General features: G+C 44.4%; 2 protein-coding genes across 2 annotated transcripts in view; one reads left to right on the forward strand and one right to left on the reverse strand.

The window, feature by feature from the left end:
- The first annotated feature begins 365 nt into the window (after positions 1–365).
- LOC147652450 (uncharacterized) overlaps positions 366–17,369 on the forward strand; it is a 29,064-nt gene continuing 12,060 nt past the window's right edge. The window contains exons 1-2 of the mRNA XM_086894153.1: positions 366–419; positions 519–642. Coding sequence (XP_086750279.1) covers positions 414–419; positions 519–642 — 130 coding nt within the window. The 5' untranslated portion in view covers positions 366–413. The remainder of the gene's footprint in view (positions 420–518; positions 643–17,369) is intronic.
- On the reverse strand, positions 3,088–9,605 carry LOC147652451 (endogenous retrovirus group K member 6 Gag polyprotein-like). The gene is made up of 2 exons (XM_086894152.1): positions 8,332–9,605; positions 3,088–4,971 (listed from the first exon to the last, which is right to left on the reverse strand). The coding sequence occupies exon 1, from the start codon at positions 9,307–9,309 to the stop codon at positions 8,533–8,535; it is 777 nt and encodes a 258-aa protein (XP_086750278.1). The 5' UTR covers positions 9,310–9,605; the 3' UTR covers positions 3,088–4,971; positions 8,332–8,532.

A 17,369-nucleotide genomic window follows, 5' to 3' on the forward strand; every position in this document is an offset into this window, starting at 1 on the left:
GGCATTTATGGGTCATGTTGAGTTTCTCACACCCATGGCCTTCTCCTGAAGACTCCTGAGGACTTCTCTCAAACCATTCTTCTTCCAGCTTGTTTTTGTGCTTGGGACTGCCTGACCCATATGCACCACCTTGCACCTGGCCTTGAACTTCATGGGGTTCATACAGACCCACTTCAAAAGCCTGTTAGGTCATCAGAGGGGGTTACTGGGTTGCTGAACTAAGTACTTAACAAAAGTCTCAGCATGATCCTGGGCTTTCTGAACTGGTCATCAAAAGTCTTACTGTCATAATGAGAGACTGATGAGGTGCATTGGAAGGTGAAGAAAAGCAGGCTTACCTGCTACCCTTACTGGAGAGTCTGAGATTGTATGCAGGAGACCTGTGTTGTGTACCTGGGAGCTGCAGTGGAAGTATGGAGGTATTGCAACTTTCCTGCTGCATGGTGTAGTGTGTTAAGAATTAATTTTCTGCTTTCTAATTAAAGCATTTTAAAATTACTATTTTTTATTTTTTTTAGAGTATCAAGGTGCTGTTGTTTTGTGGATTAAGTGTTCAGTACTTGTCAAGCTTTAGATTGGAATTGAGGGGATCTCCACTGCTTGCCGTCACACATTGGACCCATCAGATGATAATCCCTGAAGGTAACTAAAATAGATTCTGCTGCAAATCTTTTAAGATTTAGAGGAAGATTGAAGTGTGCTTGGACAGAACTCTTCATGGAGGTAGAGAGCACAGCTTTCTGAAGGAAGTGTGACCTGGTATAAGATACATAACAGAAAAGATGAATGATTCTTTTAATATGCTTATACAACTGCTGTAATTTGACACTGGCCCAACACCAAGCACCCACCAGAGTCACTCGCTCACCCTCCCCTGCTACAGCTGGGCAGCAGAAAGAGGAAAAAAAATAAGGAAGGGATCTTGAATGAGATAAGAGCCGGGAGATATATTTTAAGGGCAAAACAGGTTCAATTTAATGTTGCAAAGTGAATTTGTTATTAAGAGAATCAGAGGAGGATAATGAGAAGTAAAATAAGCCAGCCCCTCCCTCCTTCCCACTGAAAGGCACAGGGAACTGGGGGGGTGGGGGGGTGGGGGTGGGGTATGTGGAACAGAGATGGCTCCTGTGAGAAGATGCTGGAAGCTTCCACCATGTCCAGCAGAGCCAATCACTGATGGACATGCCACTGGCCAAAACTGGGCCAATGAGGGAGGTTGCCTCTGTCATGACCTATTTAAGAAGAAAATCAAAACAAAGTCACACAGTTTTTACTTCTAGTTAGAGAGGAGGAGAAAAAGGTGAGAACATGTGAGGGGAAACAACACCAATGTCAATGGAGAAGGATGGGGAGGAGGTGTTCCAGGTGTCAGAGCCAAGATTCCTCTGCAGGCCGTGACGATGACCATGGTGAAGCAGCTGTGCCCCTGCAGCCCATGGGGATCCACAGGGGATGTAGAGATCCACTCGCAGCCTGTGGGGGTGTCCATGCCATGACATGTCCATGCCATGGTGGGTGGATGCCTGGAGGAGGCTGTGATCCAGTGGAAGCTGTGAAAAACAAGGTTCGCTCTCTTAATAAATTATAAAAGGTTTAATATAAACAAAAAGACAATTAGGAGACAAAGATAATAAAGCAAAGGATTAAAACAGCCAGGTGCCCTGGCGCGTTGCCAGGAACACACTTGATATCTTTGGAACACTCTTGTACAGTCTGGACTGTATGTATATTCAAACTTTTCTAGGAAATGTTTTGCATGACCACACCTCAGGTCCGCCTTTTTAGAGCATGCACGTTTCTTGATTTTGTGGTTTTAATTTCTTTATTATCATCTTTTAATTTGGGCTTGGGCTTCTTCTTCCACAGGCAGTAAGCATTGATAGCAGCCTGGGCCCCATCATCTGTTCACTGGAGGTTATCCTGCCCATTCAGACAGGACTTAACCCTAACATCTAAAATTCTTCATGACCTACATCTAAATTCTAGCTAATAGCAAGAGAAAAAGAAAAAGACATAGCAAAAGCTGTCTAACATTATACATATAACATTCATCTTAATACTTGCAAAATCACTATATGTATTTATAACAATTGGAAATTTTTGACATTTTTTAAAAAGATGGTAGCAAGGGTTTTTTTTTATTTTTTATTATTCTAACTTTCTAACCAGAGGTGAGCAAATATGATGTAGTGCTTAATTCTAGATCACAGATGCAGATATTCATTGTTCACTTTATGATTTTCCTCAGATTTATTTTTATGTTTTAGCGTAGAGGTTACTGTAAATGTCAGATTGCAATCCAAGATCTGTAAAGTCTCTAAGAGTACAGTTTTTTTGGGATCCATGAAAACAGAGCTTTTTTTGAAGCTATACCTTAACTTGCTTCATAAGCTTTCAGCTAATCTTCATAGTTTTCCTTCATCGGCAATGAATCCCTTCTTATTAGTTTCACATCTTCATAGATTGTCACAACTGTTCCACAGAAACAAGACAGCTTTACAGGGTTAAGGATGTTGCTAGTTGGTGACTAAAACCATGCACACTAAATACAAGCCTTTTGTCTATACCTTTTCCTTATGTGCAAAAAAGCATACGTATAAGCACTGGAACATTTGGGAAAATTCAGTGTAAAACTCAGTAGTATCATAACCTTGAATAAAATCTGTAAAAGCATATAATGATAAACTCTAAATCCTTGTGAATCTTCCTTCCACTTTCTGGCTAAACCAAAGAATGCTTATAGGTACAGTGCTGAGAATGTTCATAAGATGCTTTTGTCAGTCCAGAATACCTCAGTTGGACAATAATTAGGGAATACAAAAAGAACATCTGTTTACAGTTACTATATCCAAGCATAAATTTTCTTCATGAAATAGCTTCTGTTTGAGTACAAGGGCATGTCGCTGCCCGCTCGGCCCTTCACGCCCCGGCTAGCTCGTGCCAAGCGTCAGCGGCAGGAGTGGGGAACCAGGTGAGCACTGTGTGGCTCGACCTGGAACCTCTAGAGCTCCTTTGGGCTTGGGCTCTATATTATGCAGGGCGACACGAGGTGCAGTAAAGGGAGAGAGAGTGCTCGGAGTCCTCCAATTTCCCAGGAACAAGTTTATTCCAGCAGGTGCAGGGAGAAGGCGATGAGGGACAGGGCTGGGATCTCGAGGAGAAAGTCCGAGCCGAGACCCTGGGCACCTCTGTGCGCCAGGTTTTAAAGCCCGTGGGCGGCTCATACAACAACCAATAATGTGGCAGCAGGGGAGGTGTTGTGGGAAGGGGTTACAATACACAAATCCAATGGTAGGGACTTGGGGGAGGGAGGATAGCCATACAACCAATAGGGCATCGAGTAAGGGATGATGAGCAGGGAAGGAACCAGAACAAAAGGTGTGGTGTACATAGATTGATAGGGCTTGGGGGTAGGACCAAAGTGATGGATGGGGAACAATCTGGAAAGAGGGGAGAGGTTTACAATGACAGGCAACTGGGAACAAACTATATCGGGATAGTGGGGGAGTAACTGGGACAAACCAACTCTAAGCTCAACGAAGGTGAACAAGCATACTTAATGAGAGTAAACTAATAGGCGGCAACATCTCCCCCTTTCTTTTTTAAGAACAGGAGGAAGATGTGGGGTCTGGGGGAGCAGAGGGCACTTCAAACCATTCGGGAGCAGGTAGGGGAAGAGGAGGAAGAGGAACAAGGGGTTTTAGTTCAACACAGTTAGCTTGTGGTGGGGGAGATAACAAGGAGGTAACAGATTGAACTAAACATCTTCGTAAAATTGCGAACGTACATAACACAATAAATATAACAAAAACAATCCATAAAACAGTTCTTATGATGGAGGAGAGCCATCCGGAGACCCCCCATCCCGAAAATAGACTGGTGACCCAGTCATTAGTCTCTTGGTGTATTTGGTGGATCATGCCCTTCATTTCCGTGATGGTTTTCTTGATGTCTGTGCTCTTGGTGGTTAGATTCATGCAGCAAAGTCCCTCAAATTCTTTACAATCATGATTATGGAGGAGCAGTAGGAAATCAATAGCAGCGCGATTTTGTAGCGTTGCTCGCCTGGTTATCTCCTCGTCTTCGAGGAGGTCACTCAGCGCGGTTGACGTTAAATTGGCTTGCTTGACCACCCAACACTCTAATTGGCCCAATTCTCCAAGGGCTTGTGCCGCAGCCAACCATGGCAGAAATACTGACACAGCAACCAGTTTTGGTTTATTCCAATGAAAAATTTCAGAGTCGCAATCAGGGTCAAGATCTTCGAGACTGCGCTTCTTAATGACCAAATTATTCTTTCGTTCCCAATTTTCAATTTGAGATGTATTGGGGGAAAACAAAGACAACCGGCCTAAAGTGCACGGCCCTCCGAGAAGGCGAGAGGGGATGCCAGCCCACGCTCAGTCCCCACAAACTAAAAATATGCCCTTAGGCAACTTAAGAGGGTAGGAACTGAGGGTTGAGGGCATCTTAACATGGGCGATGTTCTTGCACCAGGAGGCTGCTTGAAACTGTTTGTTGTCTTGTATTAAATTAGAATAAAAAGTAGGATCAGAGGGGTAGTAACGGAAATGGATACAATAGGGTGCGGGGGAGGAGTTTAACAAATCAAATTCCTGGGGCTCAGCGGTTGCCCGTTCCAAGAAGGCCAGCCAGTCTCTCCACAGTAGGAGGGGGTTCTGGACAGGCCTCTTAATCTTGTAAGTGGGTGCAGAGCGGGCCACTCGCTGAGCTGGCCTCCCTTGATTAGCTTCTTTGAACAAACTCAACAGGGAATCCGGGTACTCATCAGGCTTTAACGGGATCCCCACCAGGCAAGTGGTCATCGGATTTCCCGCTGCTCCTGTGGATAAGCATAGCTCATCCCGTTGGAGGGACTTTGCCAACATGACCCAAACATTTTGTTTGGGTTGGGGCACGATCCACATGTTGGCGCAACGATCGGGGCGGTCATCTTTCCAATGGCTCTTTCTGAAAACAAAGAAAAACAGATACTTCACTGAACATAAAGGGATATCAAAAAATCAATAGAGGGAAAAGGGGGCTCGAGGTTTTCCTCCTCCTCATTACTCCCGGGGGTTACGGATTTGGCCTGCACAGACGCGACGACATCCTCTTGATCGTCCGGTGGCCTGGAGGGATGTTTTGGGATATAAGGTTTCACCCACTTTTGTGGGATCCACCTTAGTCCCTGGGGCGAGGAAACACATGCATATCCTCGCCCCCAGGTCACTAGATCAAACGGACCCAGGATTTTTTGGGTCTCTGGGTCCCGAACCAGCACTGGAGGGCGGTGCTGTAGCTGGTAGTTGCTGGTGGAGGCAAAGTGCTGGGTCACCGGAGGGTTGGGATTACTATCACTGCAGTTTAGAAAATTGATGGTGAACAGTGCTTTTGATAGTCTGTCCTGAGGGGCACAACCCTTCATGGAATCCCACTGGCGTTTGAGGACGCGCTTGAGCGATTGGTGGGCTCGCTCCACGATCGCTTGGCCGGTGGGGGAGTGTGGGATGCCTCTCTTATGTGTCACTCCCCAACTCTGCAGGAATTCTTCCAGTTTCCTGGAGGCATATGCTGGGCCATTATCTGTTTTTAACTCCTTGGGGACCCCCAACACGGAGAAAGCTTGCATGAGGTGTTTACAGACATGCTCGGCTTTCTCCCCCGTGTGGGCAGAAGCAAAGACTGCTCCCGAGAAAGTGTCTACCGAAACGTGCACGAACTTTAACCTGCCGAATTCAGGAATATGGGTCACATCCATTTGCCACACCTCACAACTCCCTAGGCCTCGACGGTTCACCCCTGACCCCAGAGAGGGCATTGCGATAGTCTGGCAATGTGGGCATGTGGCCACAATGGCTCTGGCCTGATCTCGCCGCAGGTGGAATTGGCGGACTAGACCAGGCACATTTTGATGGAACATCTGATGGCTCAGCTTAGCTTGTTGGAACAGATCTGGGAGCTGAGCCATGGAAACAGGGGCAGCGAGGGAATCAGCTACCTGGTTTCCCTCGGCTACCGGGCCAGGGAGATCCGTATGTGACCTTACATGCATTACAAAAAATGGTTGCTTTCTGTGGGAAACAGCATATATTAGCTTAGAAAGCAACTCAAACAATTTCGGGTTTGAGACGTCCTTCAGAGCAGCGTGCTCTGCTCTGGCAACTACCCCTGCAACATAGGCCGAATCAGTGATTAAATTGAAAGGGTCAGGAAACCTCTCAAAGGCTCTGACGACTGCATCCAACTCAGCAACTTGTGGAGACCCTTCCACATATTGAATATCTGCTTCCCACTGCTGAGTTTCGGGATCTCGCCAAGTCACTACAGACTTGTGAGATGCCCCGGATGCGTCTGTGAACACAGTCAAAGCTTTGAGGGGCTTTCTGCTCCGCATTTCTTTTGGAATTGGTTCAAATTTAGAATTGAAAAATTTGTGGGCAGTGGCATGGACCGAAACTTGGCCTTCAAAACTATCTAAAGCAATCTGGAGTGTCTCATTCTCCCGAAGTAGTTGATTAAACATTTCTTTTGTCAGCCTATCTGGAGACGCTTTGTCCCGAGACAAGCTGACTGGTACTCGAACGCATGCAAAATCACACCCAGCCATCTCCCGAAGCCGAGCTCGAGCTCTCCCGATGAGCTGAGCCATCAGCTCCTGTGGCCGGGTGATACTTTTGGACCTTTGATGGCTCAAGAAAACCCACTCTGTGATTAAGAGGGGATCCTTAGAGCCCTGGTCCCACTGAAAAATCAGCCCACTGAGGTGTGGCATTCTCCCGAGTATGATGAATTCAAAAGGCAGGGTCGGTTTGTACCGATGTGCTTGCCTTTCGACAAGCGCATCCTCCACTTTCTCTAGGGCTTTCCTCGCCTCTGGGGTCAGGGACCTAGGAGAACTCAGCTCCTTCTCCCCCTTCAATAGGATGAAGAGGGGGGCTAGGTCTTCAGTAGTGAGGCCCAGCCAAGGCCTGACCCAGTTCAAAGTCCCACACAGGGAATGGAGGTCTGCCAGAGTTTTTGGATCACTGTTTATGGCCAATTTTTGAGGCACAATGGTCCTCTCAGCGATCTGCAGACCCAGATACCTCCAGGGTGGCATCCTTTGAACCTTGTCCTCCTGGAGTTGAAATCCTGCAGAGATCAAAACTTCAACCACCAGGTCAAGCGCTCGAGTAAGTAGATTGTCATGGGGGGCGCACAGTAGGACATCATCCATATAGTGATGGATGATGACCTCCCCCATCTCTTTGCGCACAGGAGACAGCAACGAGGAGACGTACCACTGGCAGATGGTGGGTGAATTCTTCATGCCTTGTGGCAAAACCTGCCAGTGGAACCTCCTCATTGGGGCTTCTCGGTTGAGGGTTGGCACCGAGAAGGCAAACCGTGGGGCGTCGTCAGGATGTAGGGGAATTTGAAAGAAACAGTCCTTGATGTCGATTATGGCCAGATTCCAATTTCGGGGGAGCATAGTCGGGGTAGGCATCCCTGGTTGAAGGGGCCCCATGTCAACAATGATTTTGTTGATGGCACGAAGGTCGTGGAGGAGTCGCCACTTGTCTTTCCCCGGCTTTCGGATAACAAACACCGGGGAATTCCAAGGGCTGGTAGTTTCTACTATGTTACCCTTATACAACTGCTCCTCCACGAGCTCGTTGAGCGCCTTTAATTTATCTTTTCGAAGCGGCCACTGATCAATCCAGATTGCTTCATCAGTGGTCCAATCGAGCTTCTGGAAGGGGCGCTCTACAGTGGCCGCTATTAAAAATCCCGAGGGGTTTTTGGGATTTCAATCTTTACCCCCCATTGTGACATAAGGTCCCTCCCCCACAAGGGAACCTGAAAATCCGCAACAAATGGGCGTAAATTTGCCAATTGCCCATCCGGTCCCTTAATTTGTACTACGCCCTTAGATACCTGCGCCAATTGAGTACCCCCTATACCCTGAACCTTCCCCGCCACGGGTTGCAACTCCCAGTGTTGCAACCCGTGGCCATCTCCTTTGGGGGATGATCATCACATCTGCCCCTGTATCAAGCAGACCCCTCAAGTTGACAGATTCCGCACCCTGCTTGATGCTGCAGTCGATGATGGGTTTATTTTCACCCACCACCTCTGCCCAGTAGACGCCTGGTGCGTGGTCGTCTACCGGGACTCCCTCTGGGACAGGAATGTACTGAGCTATGATTTGCCCTTTTGGGAGAAAATATGGTGGGTGAATGCAGCGCGCTAAGAGGATGAGATCTTCCGGACCACCCGGGAAGGTGATCGGGGAGATCTCAATCTCTGGGGGTGTGTGTCTAGTGTCCCCGATGGCGATGAACTTACAGTCACGTCCAGTGTTCTTGTCTCCCTCCGAGGGATCCACAGCAACTACCGTCCAGTGCTGGGTTCGGAAGAGGACGTCCCTAGTGGTAGTTAAATGTCGCATCCGGTTTATTGGCCAAGTCCGATGTAAAGAAGAGCCCCCCTCCCCTGCGAGACCTGCCCCATTTGTTGCATCGCGCGGGGCAGGTTCGCGCCGCGCTCTCAGTTTTTTTGTTTTTTATTAGTTGTTCCCTCCAGTACCCTCTCCCCAGATCCATTTCCCATGAGCCCCTGGCGTGGGTGGGCAGTGGGACAGTCCCTCGCCATGTGACCCAGTTGTCCACATCGGAAACACTGAGTAGTTCTTGCTGGTGGAAGGATGAACTGGCCCGACGGGTGTTGGGTCACTGCCGCTGTTGGTGTTCTCCTGGCCGCCTGTGGTGGTGGTGGTACCCTGGACGCCCCCACTAACGGAACTTTCTTCTCACATGCATCAATGAGGACGTCCAAGGTTGGCGGTGGATACATGGGCAAACTAAATATAACCTGTTTGCAGATGTCATTACAGTTTGCCTTAGCCATTTCTAAGACAAGCTGCTCTTGTAGCTCAGGTTTATCAACTTGTCTTTCTATTTGCTCCTGTAAACGGTTAATAAACACGGTAAATGGCTCATCAGGGAACTGTTTAATATTTGAGAAGTTGGTCAGGGGTTTCCCCCCTGGCAGGATGTTAAATACCTTCTCTGCGGCCTCCGTGATCTTAGCTAAGACAGGCCGTGGTAAAACCCTTGCCTGTTCTTCCGGCTTCCCCCAATTCCCTTCACCGCATAAGTGATCTATCGAGAGGGGGTTTTCATCCGCGTCAACCGCGGACTCCTCGCTGCGCAACAGCTCAGGAAGGATGGCCTCTAACGACTTCTTCCACCTCTGTTTCCACAGCCTATAATCAGCTGGGGAAAGGAGGCAGGCAAACAACTCTTTTAAGTCATGGGGGACCATCTCGTTCGCGGAGAAGGTGGCTTTTAATAAACCCTTAAAGTATTCACTTCTCCTGCCAAACTCTTTCTGGGCTTTGCACAGCTCCCTCTTTGTCTGGAAGGAGAAGGGTTCCCATTCTCGGTACCTCCCTCCCCTTCCTCTAAAACTGACCGGTGCGGCAAAGGGAATCACTACCTGTTCCAGGTTCTGGTCCTCAGGCCTGTCACTTCCTGTCCCCGAAGCGTGGGAACCGGATGGGACAGTGTGGGAGCTGGGAGGAGGGACGTGGGAACCAGGAAGAGGGGCGTGGGAACCGGGAGGAGGGGCGTGGGAACCGAAGGAGGGGCGTGGGAACCGGAAGCCGGAAGAGGCGGGGCTGGAGGACCGTCTGAGGAGGAGGGCTGAAGGGAGGAGCAGCGGCCGGAAGGGGTGGGGTTTTGGGAGGTCACACTTTGGAGACACGCCCCCGAGGAGGAGGAACCACCCAAGGGGAAGTGGGAGGAGTCAGGGTAGGATGGAAGGGAGGGGCTAGGGAGGAAGGGGTTGGTCATTGAGGGAAGAAAGGGGTTCTTGGAAGAAGGAGCACAAGGGGGGGGTCCGACCATGCGGTCCCCGCCATCTTGTGCCCTTTGGAGGCCATTTTGAGGGTTAGGAGAGGGGTCAGGGAATATAGGGGAGCATTGGAAACTGGGGGAAACTGAGGCACGGGGGTTAGAAGAGGAATCAGGGAATATGAAGGAGCCTTGGGAAACTGAGGCACGGGGGTTAGAAGAGGAATCAGGGAATATGGAGGAGCCTTGGAGACTGGGGGAAACTGAGGCATGGGGGTCTGAGGGTAAAAATTGGGGACTTGTAACCTGGGAAATGTTTAACTGAGGGTTGCTAACTGGGGAAACTGAGGAATGGGAAGACACTCTGGCAGCTTGGCCAGGGCTGCCAGAGCAAGGGTTCTGGGAGAGACGTGGGGAGCCAGGGATCCTGTTACCCTTGGGGGATCCCTGAGCAGGACAACTTGCCCTGCAGGTCGCTCTGCAGGTCTCCCTCAACTCGGGATCAGGGGGAGAGGAACATGGGGATAGGGAAACTGGGGAAACCGGGGAATTTTGTGGCGGCTGCTTCTGCATTTTCTTTTCCTCTATTACAGCAGACCGAATTAAAATAAATAATGTTACAAATTTTTCCACTGAATTATCACCTCCATTAACTATTTCTGTTAATTTGGACCCAACCGCATTCCAGAATTCTACAGAATTAATGTTAATTAATACTTAATGAGAGTAAACTAATAGGCGGCAACAAGGGCAGTTAAAACCAAGAGGAAGATTTCACTACTTTTCAGGCTCAATATGCACTCTCTTTGCCTTGTGCTGCTACGCAGTCTGAAAAATCACTGTGCACCTTTCCAAGCCATAGAGCAATGCATATGTTTCCTCCCTCAAGCATGTTAGCAGAGGTAGACTTGGAGTTATTTGGTATAAAATTAATTCTAAAACAAGTAAAATTTTCCTCACAACTGGATGAGAATGGGAACAGATGATTCTTGGCTTTTGTAGATTCCACTTGATTTCTGCAGGCACTTGATATTCTCTAGCCCTGCCTAGGGCACCACTTTCATATCTTGGATATGGAAAGGAATTAAGCTCTCACAGATCTTGCTTCTGCATGTCAAATAAGCCTCACCAGTTTGACACAGGGGTTTATAGTCTGTTCCCTGCTACGAACTCTGGATTCCAAGAGACTGGTACAGCTATAAAGCACCCTATTAAAAATATATATTCTGGCTGAAATTTTATCCTGCTCAAAATTGTCTTGATACTGCTGTTCTAACACTCTGTGGTTCTTTTTCTGCTGGTTGATCACTCACTAATATGGGTCACTCTGTATAGTCGCATCTTTAGACTTGAGAAATGCTTCAGCCCTTACCAAACAGAGTGGCATGGAAAAAGTGGGTTGTGGGAGCAGGGACATCTAGCAGAGTCTTCTACAAGGCTTTTGTATTTTCATACGTAAATGTACTATTTGTGTGTATTTGCATTGTTGGATCTTTTATGAAAAACTCATTAATTTGCTTATTGGGGAACACTTGGATTCACTCACAGTTTTTAAATCAGTGTTGCAAGGTTGGGGGAACCCGAAAAGGAAAGGACACAGATGTGGATTTCTTTTTCTTTCATCCTGGAAATGTGACTTTAAAGTTAAACCTTTACCTTAAGACAAAAGTAATACACAGTTTCTCTGCTGAAAGAAAGCATCACAAATTGATGTTGGCAGTCAACACATGCTGGAATGTCTGACAACATACTCAACTAAAATTTACCACTTTTCTTTTTCCTTTTTTTGTGTAGAGTATCAGACTAGAACTTAAGGATAAAACTTTTAATGACACATAAATTAGTCTGCCACCATGCATGCATATTCTGACATGTATAAGACATGTATTGTAACATGTGATTACATGAACATACCAACACTTCTTTCCCTCAGTTGTGTCCTTGAAACAAAACAAGAACATACCTAAACTTTACCTAGACACAATGACTATATCTAAATATATGAGTAATTATTTTAGGATTTCATTTACAGGGAAATGCTACATCATAGTCAAATAAACAGAGAATAGAAATTGGAAAACTAAAGGTAAAAAACAATTATTTAACATGATAATGAAGTTCTAGGAAGTTCTAACCACTGAATTGCAGAGTTATATGGAAAATCAAGAACATGTGACACACTGTTAGAACAAACACAATTCTGGTATGTCAGTTAACAATAATGTAATATGTAACTATGTAATGTAGTATGTAACTATGTAATATCTTTATTTTTCAATTTGAAATAGTGTGATTTGAAGAAAAATTTCATAAAATTACATGAAAACTTCTGCTTTCCTTGAGACTGACTATATTTAGTGAAGGCTCTATGAAGAATTGAACAGAAATCATAACATAGCCCATATAGGTTTCATCCCATTAACCATAATGAAAATTAATAAATAAGTAAAGATGTGGTTTACTTTCAGAATTTTGCTGATGTATTGTGCTGCCAATAAATCTTGCTGCAGTAAATGATCTTTATTCACTGGCGTTTGCAAAAATGCTTACCATATTTTTCAGGGCACATAAGTGCCTGAGAATGTTAATGTTTTAATCCCATACTTAGAGGAATGTGGCAATGGGAAGAGGATTTCATGTTCCCAGGCTTTTATTGTCCTTTGATATCCACTCACAGTAAATCAAATGTATTCTTGTTCTTTACCAAATTTAAAACAAATCAGCAGACAATGAGCCTTTCCAGGCTTAAAAAAGCTAAAAATTCCTGCACAGACTAAGATCTCCTACAAGTCTCAGTAGGTGTGTTGGTATGATGTGTATCCCTTCCATATTAATGACTTCCAAATAAGGTTATATGAAAAAGGCACACATATATATATATATGTATGTGTGTGTGTATACAGTCATAGATACATACATATCCAATATTTAGAAAATATCTATTTTATAGTTCAGATAATATAATAATTATATTATATATATATGATATATATTACATAATTAAGAAGTTGGAAATTTTAATTGGAATAGAAATGGGTCATATTGTTCTTCAGAAATATAACTAATTGTCTTGAGATTTTTCCAGAATGAAGTATAACAGATTTGTTATGGCTGTGCATCCTGCAGCTTAACATGATAATTCATGGTGTTTGGGGAAATACTTGTTTTTTTCAGAGCTCCTCCTATTCTTCTTTTCATTGAAAATGTAAATGCAACACAAACCTCATTTATCAAATTTGTTAATCTCTGGATTAAGAGAAACTGTTAACTGATTTGCAGGAGTTTGTTTTGAGAGCTATTAGGTTTCATCACTTTTCTTGTTCTTGAGTAAATAGTGATTTTTAGGATTACTGCATAGTTTAAATTCTTTTCAGTGTAGAAACCATTGTTTTGGAGACTTTCTCTGAATTGAGCAGGAATAGCGCTGCATTTTCATTTACTTGTAAGTACTCATTGTTTTTTAATAGTTTTATTTTATACTCATTAATCCACTTTAGTACTCCTTTAAAATATTGGACACGCTACTGTTTGTGTGAATGAGAAAATGCGGGTCTGAGTTGAATTTCATGTCTGATGTTCGTCTAATTGAATAAGCTTAATATACAAAGGAGTGAAAATATCTCAGTGGAACAGTGTTTTTGTTTTAGGCTAGTCCTGTCCTTTTTTAATGTAGGTCAGAAAATGGTTTTATTAATTCATTGGTTTGAATATATTAAATTATATTTTTTTCTTCTGTAATTAATTCTATTTTGAAGAATACTGTGGCATTTAACAGGAAAGAGACCAATAAGGTTTGCTACATAAATTATTTAGAAAGGTGCATACTTTAAAGGAATTATCTATTCTTTAAGGAAGGTGTCTCGGTTTTGGAAGACAGGTGTCTACTACGGAGGGCAGGAGCCTCCCTTGGAATGAAAATGTAGACCCCCTCCCTCCAAATTATTATAATTTTGAAATCAAGGGTCTCTCAGGCAGAGATGTGGGAATAGGAATAACAGGTCTTTACTAGAATGTATAACGAGGCACACAACAACAATAACTACAGCATTAACAACTAAACAGAACCAGGGACCCCGTGACTGCTTTCACGGTTGAGATGGGAAAAGATGGAGGAGAGGCTTTGTTTCACAAACCCCTCGGGCGGGCAGTCCTGGTGCTTCTGCAGGGCTCTGAGGAACACATAGCTGGAACAGCAGGAATGAGCAGAGATCCTGGGCTGGTGGATAAGGTGTATCAGCAGCTGCACAGCGGTCGCTGGCACTGCCACATGTCCTGGGGGAAGTGGGGGAGCAGGAGGAGGAGCAGGAGGAGCACCAGCACCAGCACCAGCACCAGCTCCAGCTCCATCTGGGTGATGGCAAATTCCCTTCTCACAGCTTCCAGCAAAAAATGTGCTTCTCTGAAGCTGAAGAAGCCAGCAAAACTGCCCACACCCTCCCTTTTACCTGCCCCCCTTCCCCCCTGGGCCCAGCCGAACTCTTTGTGTTTCTCAAGCACCCACAAAGCACCAGCAGTCAGGTTTTCCCTGCAACTAATAGGTAAAAATTGCACAGGTGAGCCAGAACTAAAAGAAAGACACCTAACCCCCAACAGAAGGTTGTGGCATATGGGGTTATAATTGTTAAAGTTGTTAAGGCTTATGTTCATCAGAAGGCCCTGTGGGAAGACACAGGCTGCAGGCTAGATGGTTGGAAATGATGTGGTGGGTAAGAGACATGACCCCCAAATATGGCTCAGACTGCAGCTGAGCCAGCCAATGGGTGCCTTTCTTATGTTAAGTTTTGGTTTTGATTAAAGGTATAAAAGGGGGTGATTTCTACAATAAAGTGATCTCTTTCAGATGCATAAGGGGGGTCCATGTCTCTTTGATCCCCATTGCTACAAATGTCTGGCCTGAATCAGGACCTATAGGGTCGTGCAGGGTGTGCACCACTCTAGTAGCAACTTCCACTGAGTCAAAGAATTGTCTGGCCAGTAAGAGTCTGGGAAAAGGATCTGGGTGTTATAGATACATATTATAATGCTGGCCTTTTACAAAATATTGAAATGGATTATATATATATATATATATATATATATATATATATATGTATGTATATGTATATATATATATATATATAATGTTAGAGTAATTTTGCTATAGTATTTTATTTCTATTAACTAAACTTAGGCATAGTAGTGGAATAGCTGATGGTTATGCTTGAACTGCCTGCTTGGTTGGATGACATCCAACAGATATATGATGAAGACCCCTGCTATTGATATGCCAACTATCACTACTGTCTGAAGAAAGTATGGACCAAAACCCAAACTGGAGATCATAATAAGAATGAACTAAAGCCACAGCCAAGGAGTACGTATGCTCTAAAAAGGCGGTCCTGAGAAGGAATCATGCTAAACAGTTCTTAGAACATGTAAACTAGTTTGGAGAAAAGTTAAAATATGTATAATTGTTTATGAATATGCAATAAGCTGATGCAATAGAAAAGGTATTTAAAGGGTGTCTCCAAAATAGCAGGTGTACTCTTGGCAGAATGCCAAGCACCTGGCCATTAAACTTCATTTTATTTTTTCTTTCCTATTGTCTTTTATTAAACCTTTAAATTTTACCAGGAGAGTGAACTTTGTTTTTCACATGGGGAAGGATCTGACAGAGTTCGGGAAGGAACTCAAGAATCAAAGGTGTGTGCACCTCACCCAGCAGGTGAGTAAACCAGTGGAAGCAATATGGGAGGTGGAATATCCTTGGAACAAATGAGGAGCTTGAACCAGGTATGGTGGCTCCTACATCAGCAAATTATTAATATTACTGATGCATAATTAAGCACCCTGCTGGACTGGGTGTCTAATCACATTAGAGATTTTCCATTTGGTGGGCTCCTTCAATTAGAAGCCTGACAAGCAGTAGGGCAGAGACTTTTTGGTATCGCCAGAGGCAGCGATGCTGAAGCTTGCGAGCACCTTGTCACATGGAGGTGATATAGGAAGCTTGTAACTAGGTTTATGCAACGATAGTGTGCTGTGTAATCTAGTGTGTTCAGAACAGATGGTCCTTTGCTATACAATAACAGGATTCCCCTATCTCAAAGAATTTATAAAGCAGTACTAGTACTAGTACAGTACTAGTGCTGTAAAAACTGGATCTCTAGTTTAGACTGTGGCCAGAAGCCCTGAGGGGTGGCTGGACGCCAAGAGAGCCTGCGCAAAGACAAAGGTCCTCCAGAGAACTGTGAGACAGATTCCTAATCTCATCCAAAGATCCCTGCCCAGGACAGCCAGGAGGCAGTGTGCAAGTGCAGACCAGCAGAAAGCTAATTAACATATGAGACGAGGGGAGGTGGACATAGATTATGAATATATATAGGCTTTCATAAATATGTATGAACTTGAATGTATATTAACAGAACATCTGCTCTGTTTGGCACACACAGTTTGTGGTGGAGTGGTCACTAGCAATCTCAAGAGCAGATTGAGTAAATTTGGCATCACCACTGCATCCCAGAATTGGGAGCCAGGACGGACCTGCTAATGACTGTATAAGAAGCAGGAGAAGGGTAATCGGACCCTTCTAAATAAGTACTTGGAGAATATTTGCAGCTGCTGCAGGGGTAACAACTAGAATAATAATTGGATGTTTAATTTGTATATGCCAGGTACGCTATGTTAAGTTTTTAAAACATTTTACGTGTTTGCATGTGTGTGTGTGTGTGTGTGTGTGTTTGAGATGCAGCATTGTTGTGAAGTGAGTGGAGAGCCCTGATTTGCAGTTACGTGACTCCATGAGGCACACGGCCAGGGACGGGCAAAGCACTTAAAACTTTTTGTATGGTGTGTTTGGTTCCACAAACAATTTTAATATCAGAAAACTGTGGATTCAGATTGTAACCAGCAACACATTAAGCTAACTTTGAAATTAATGAATGTGTATCCGTGTATGTGAATAGCTGGGAAAAGGACTGGGATAAGACAATAATTAATATAATATAATTATAGTTATAATATAATATAATATAATATAATATAATATAATATAATATAATATAATATAATATAATATAATATAATATAATATAATATAATATAATATAATATAATATAATATAATATAATATACAAAAGTCACATGGGAACCAGGGGTGATAAATAAAAGCCTAAAGTGAACAAAAGGGATGGGGAAAAGCCAGAATAAAGAAATCCCATGGAAAAGTCCTTTAGGCTGCATACTAATGCATTGGAAAGATAGTGGGCACAGGGGGTACAGAGAATAAAAGAACTCTCAATAAATATTGCAGTCAGTGGTAGCTGTTGTACAAATTAGAGGAAGAGGTGAAATGGCCACTTAATGAAACAATTGATTATAGCACTATTTTGCAGTTAATGTTGTTTCTAAGGGAAAACGGGATGAAGCATGGAGAATGTTTAGTAACAAGGAAGAAAAGTACAAGCGGGGACAATGAAGGGTGGTGGCAGTTGCCAGGGAGGAGGGAGAAAAAAAACCTAGACAGGGACTACCCCAACTAGGCAGGGACC

The sequence above is a fragment of the Cyanistes caeruleus genome, chromosome 6, assembly GCF_971803275.1.
Source record: "Cyanistes caeruleus chromosome 6, bCyaCae1.hap1.1, whole genome shotgun sequence".
Taxonomy (NCBI): domain Eukaryota; kingdom Metazoa; phylum Chordata; class Aves; order Passeriformes; family Paridae; genus Cyanistes; species Cyanistes caeruleus.

Excerpts from the sequence above, each read along its gene's own strand:
- LOC147652451 (XM_086894152.1), bottom strand. The coding sequence starts at position 9,309 with ATGGTCCCCCATGACTTAAAAGAGTTGTTTGCCTGCCTCCTTTCCCCA.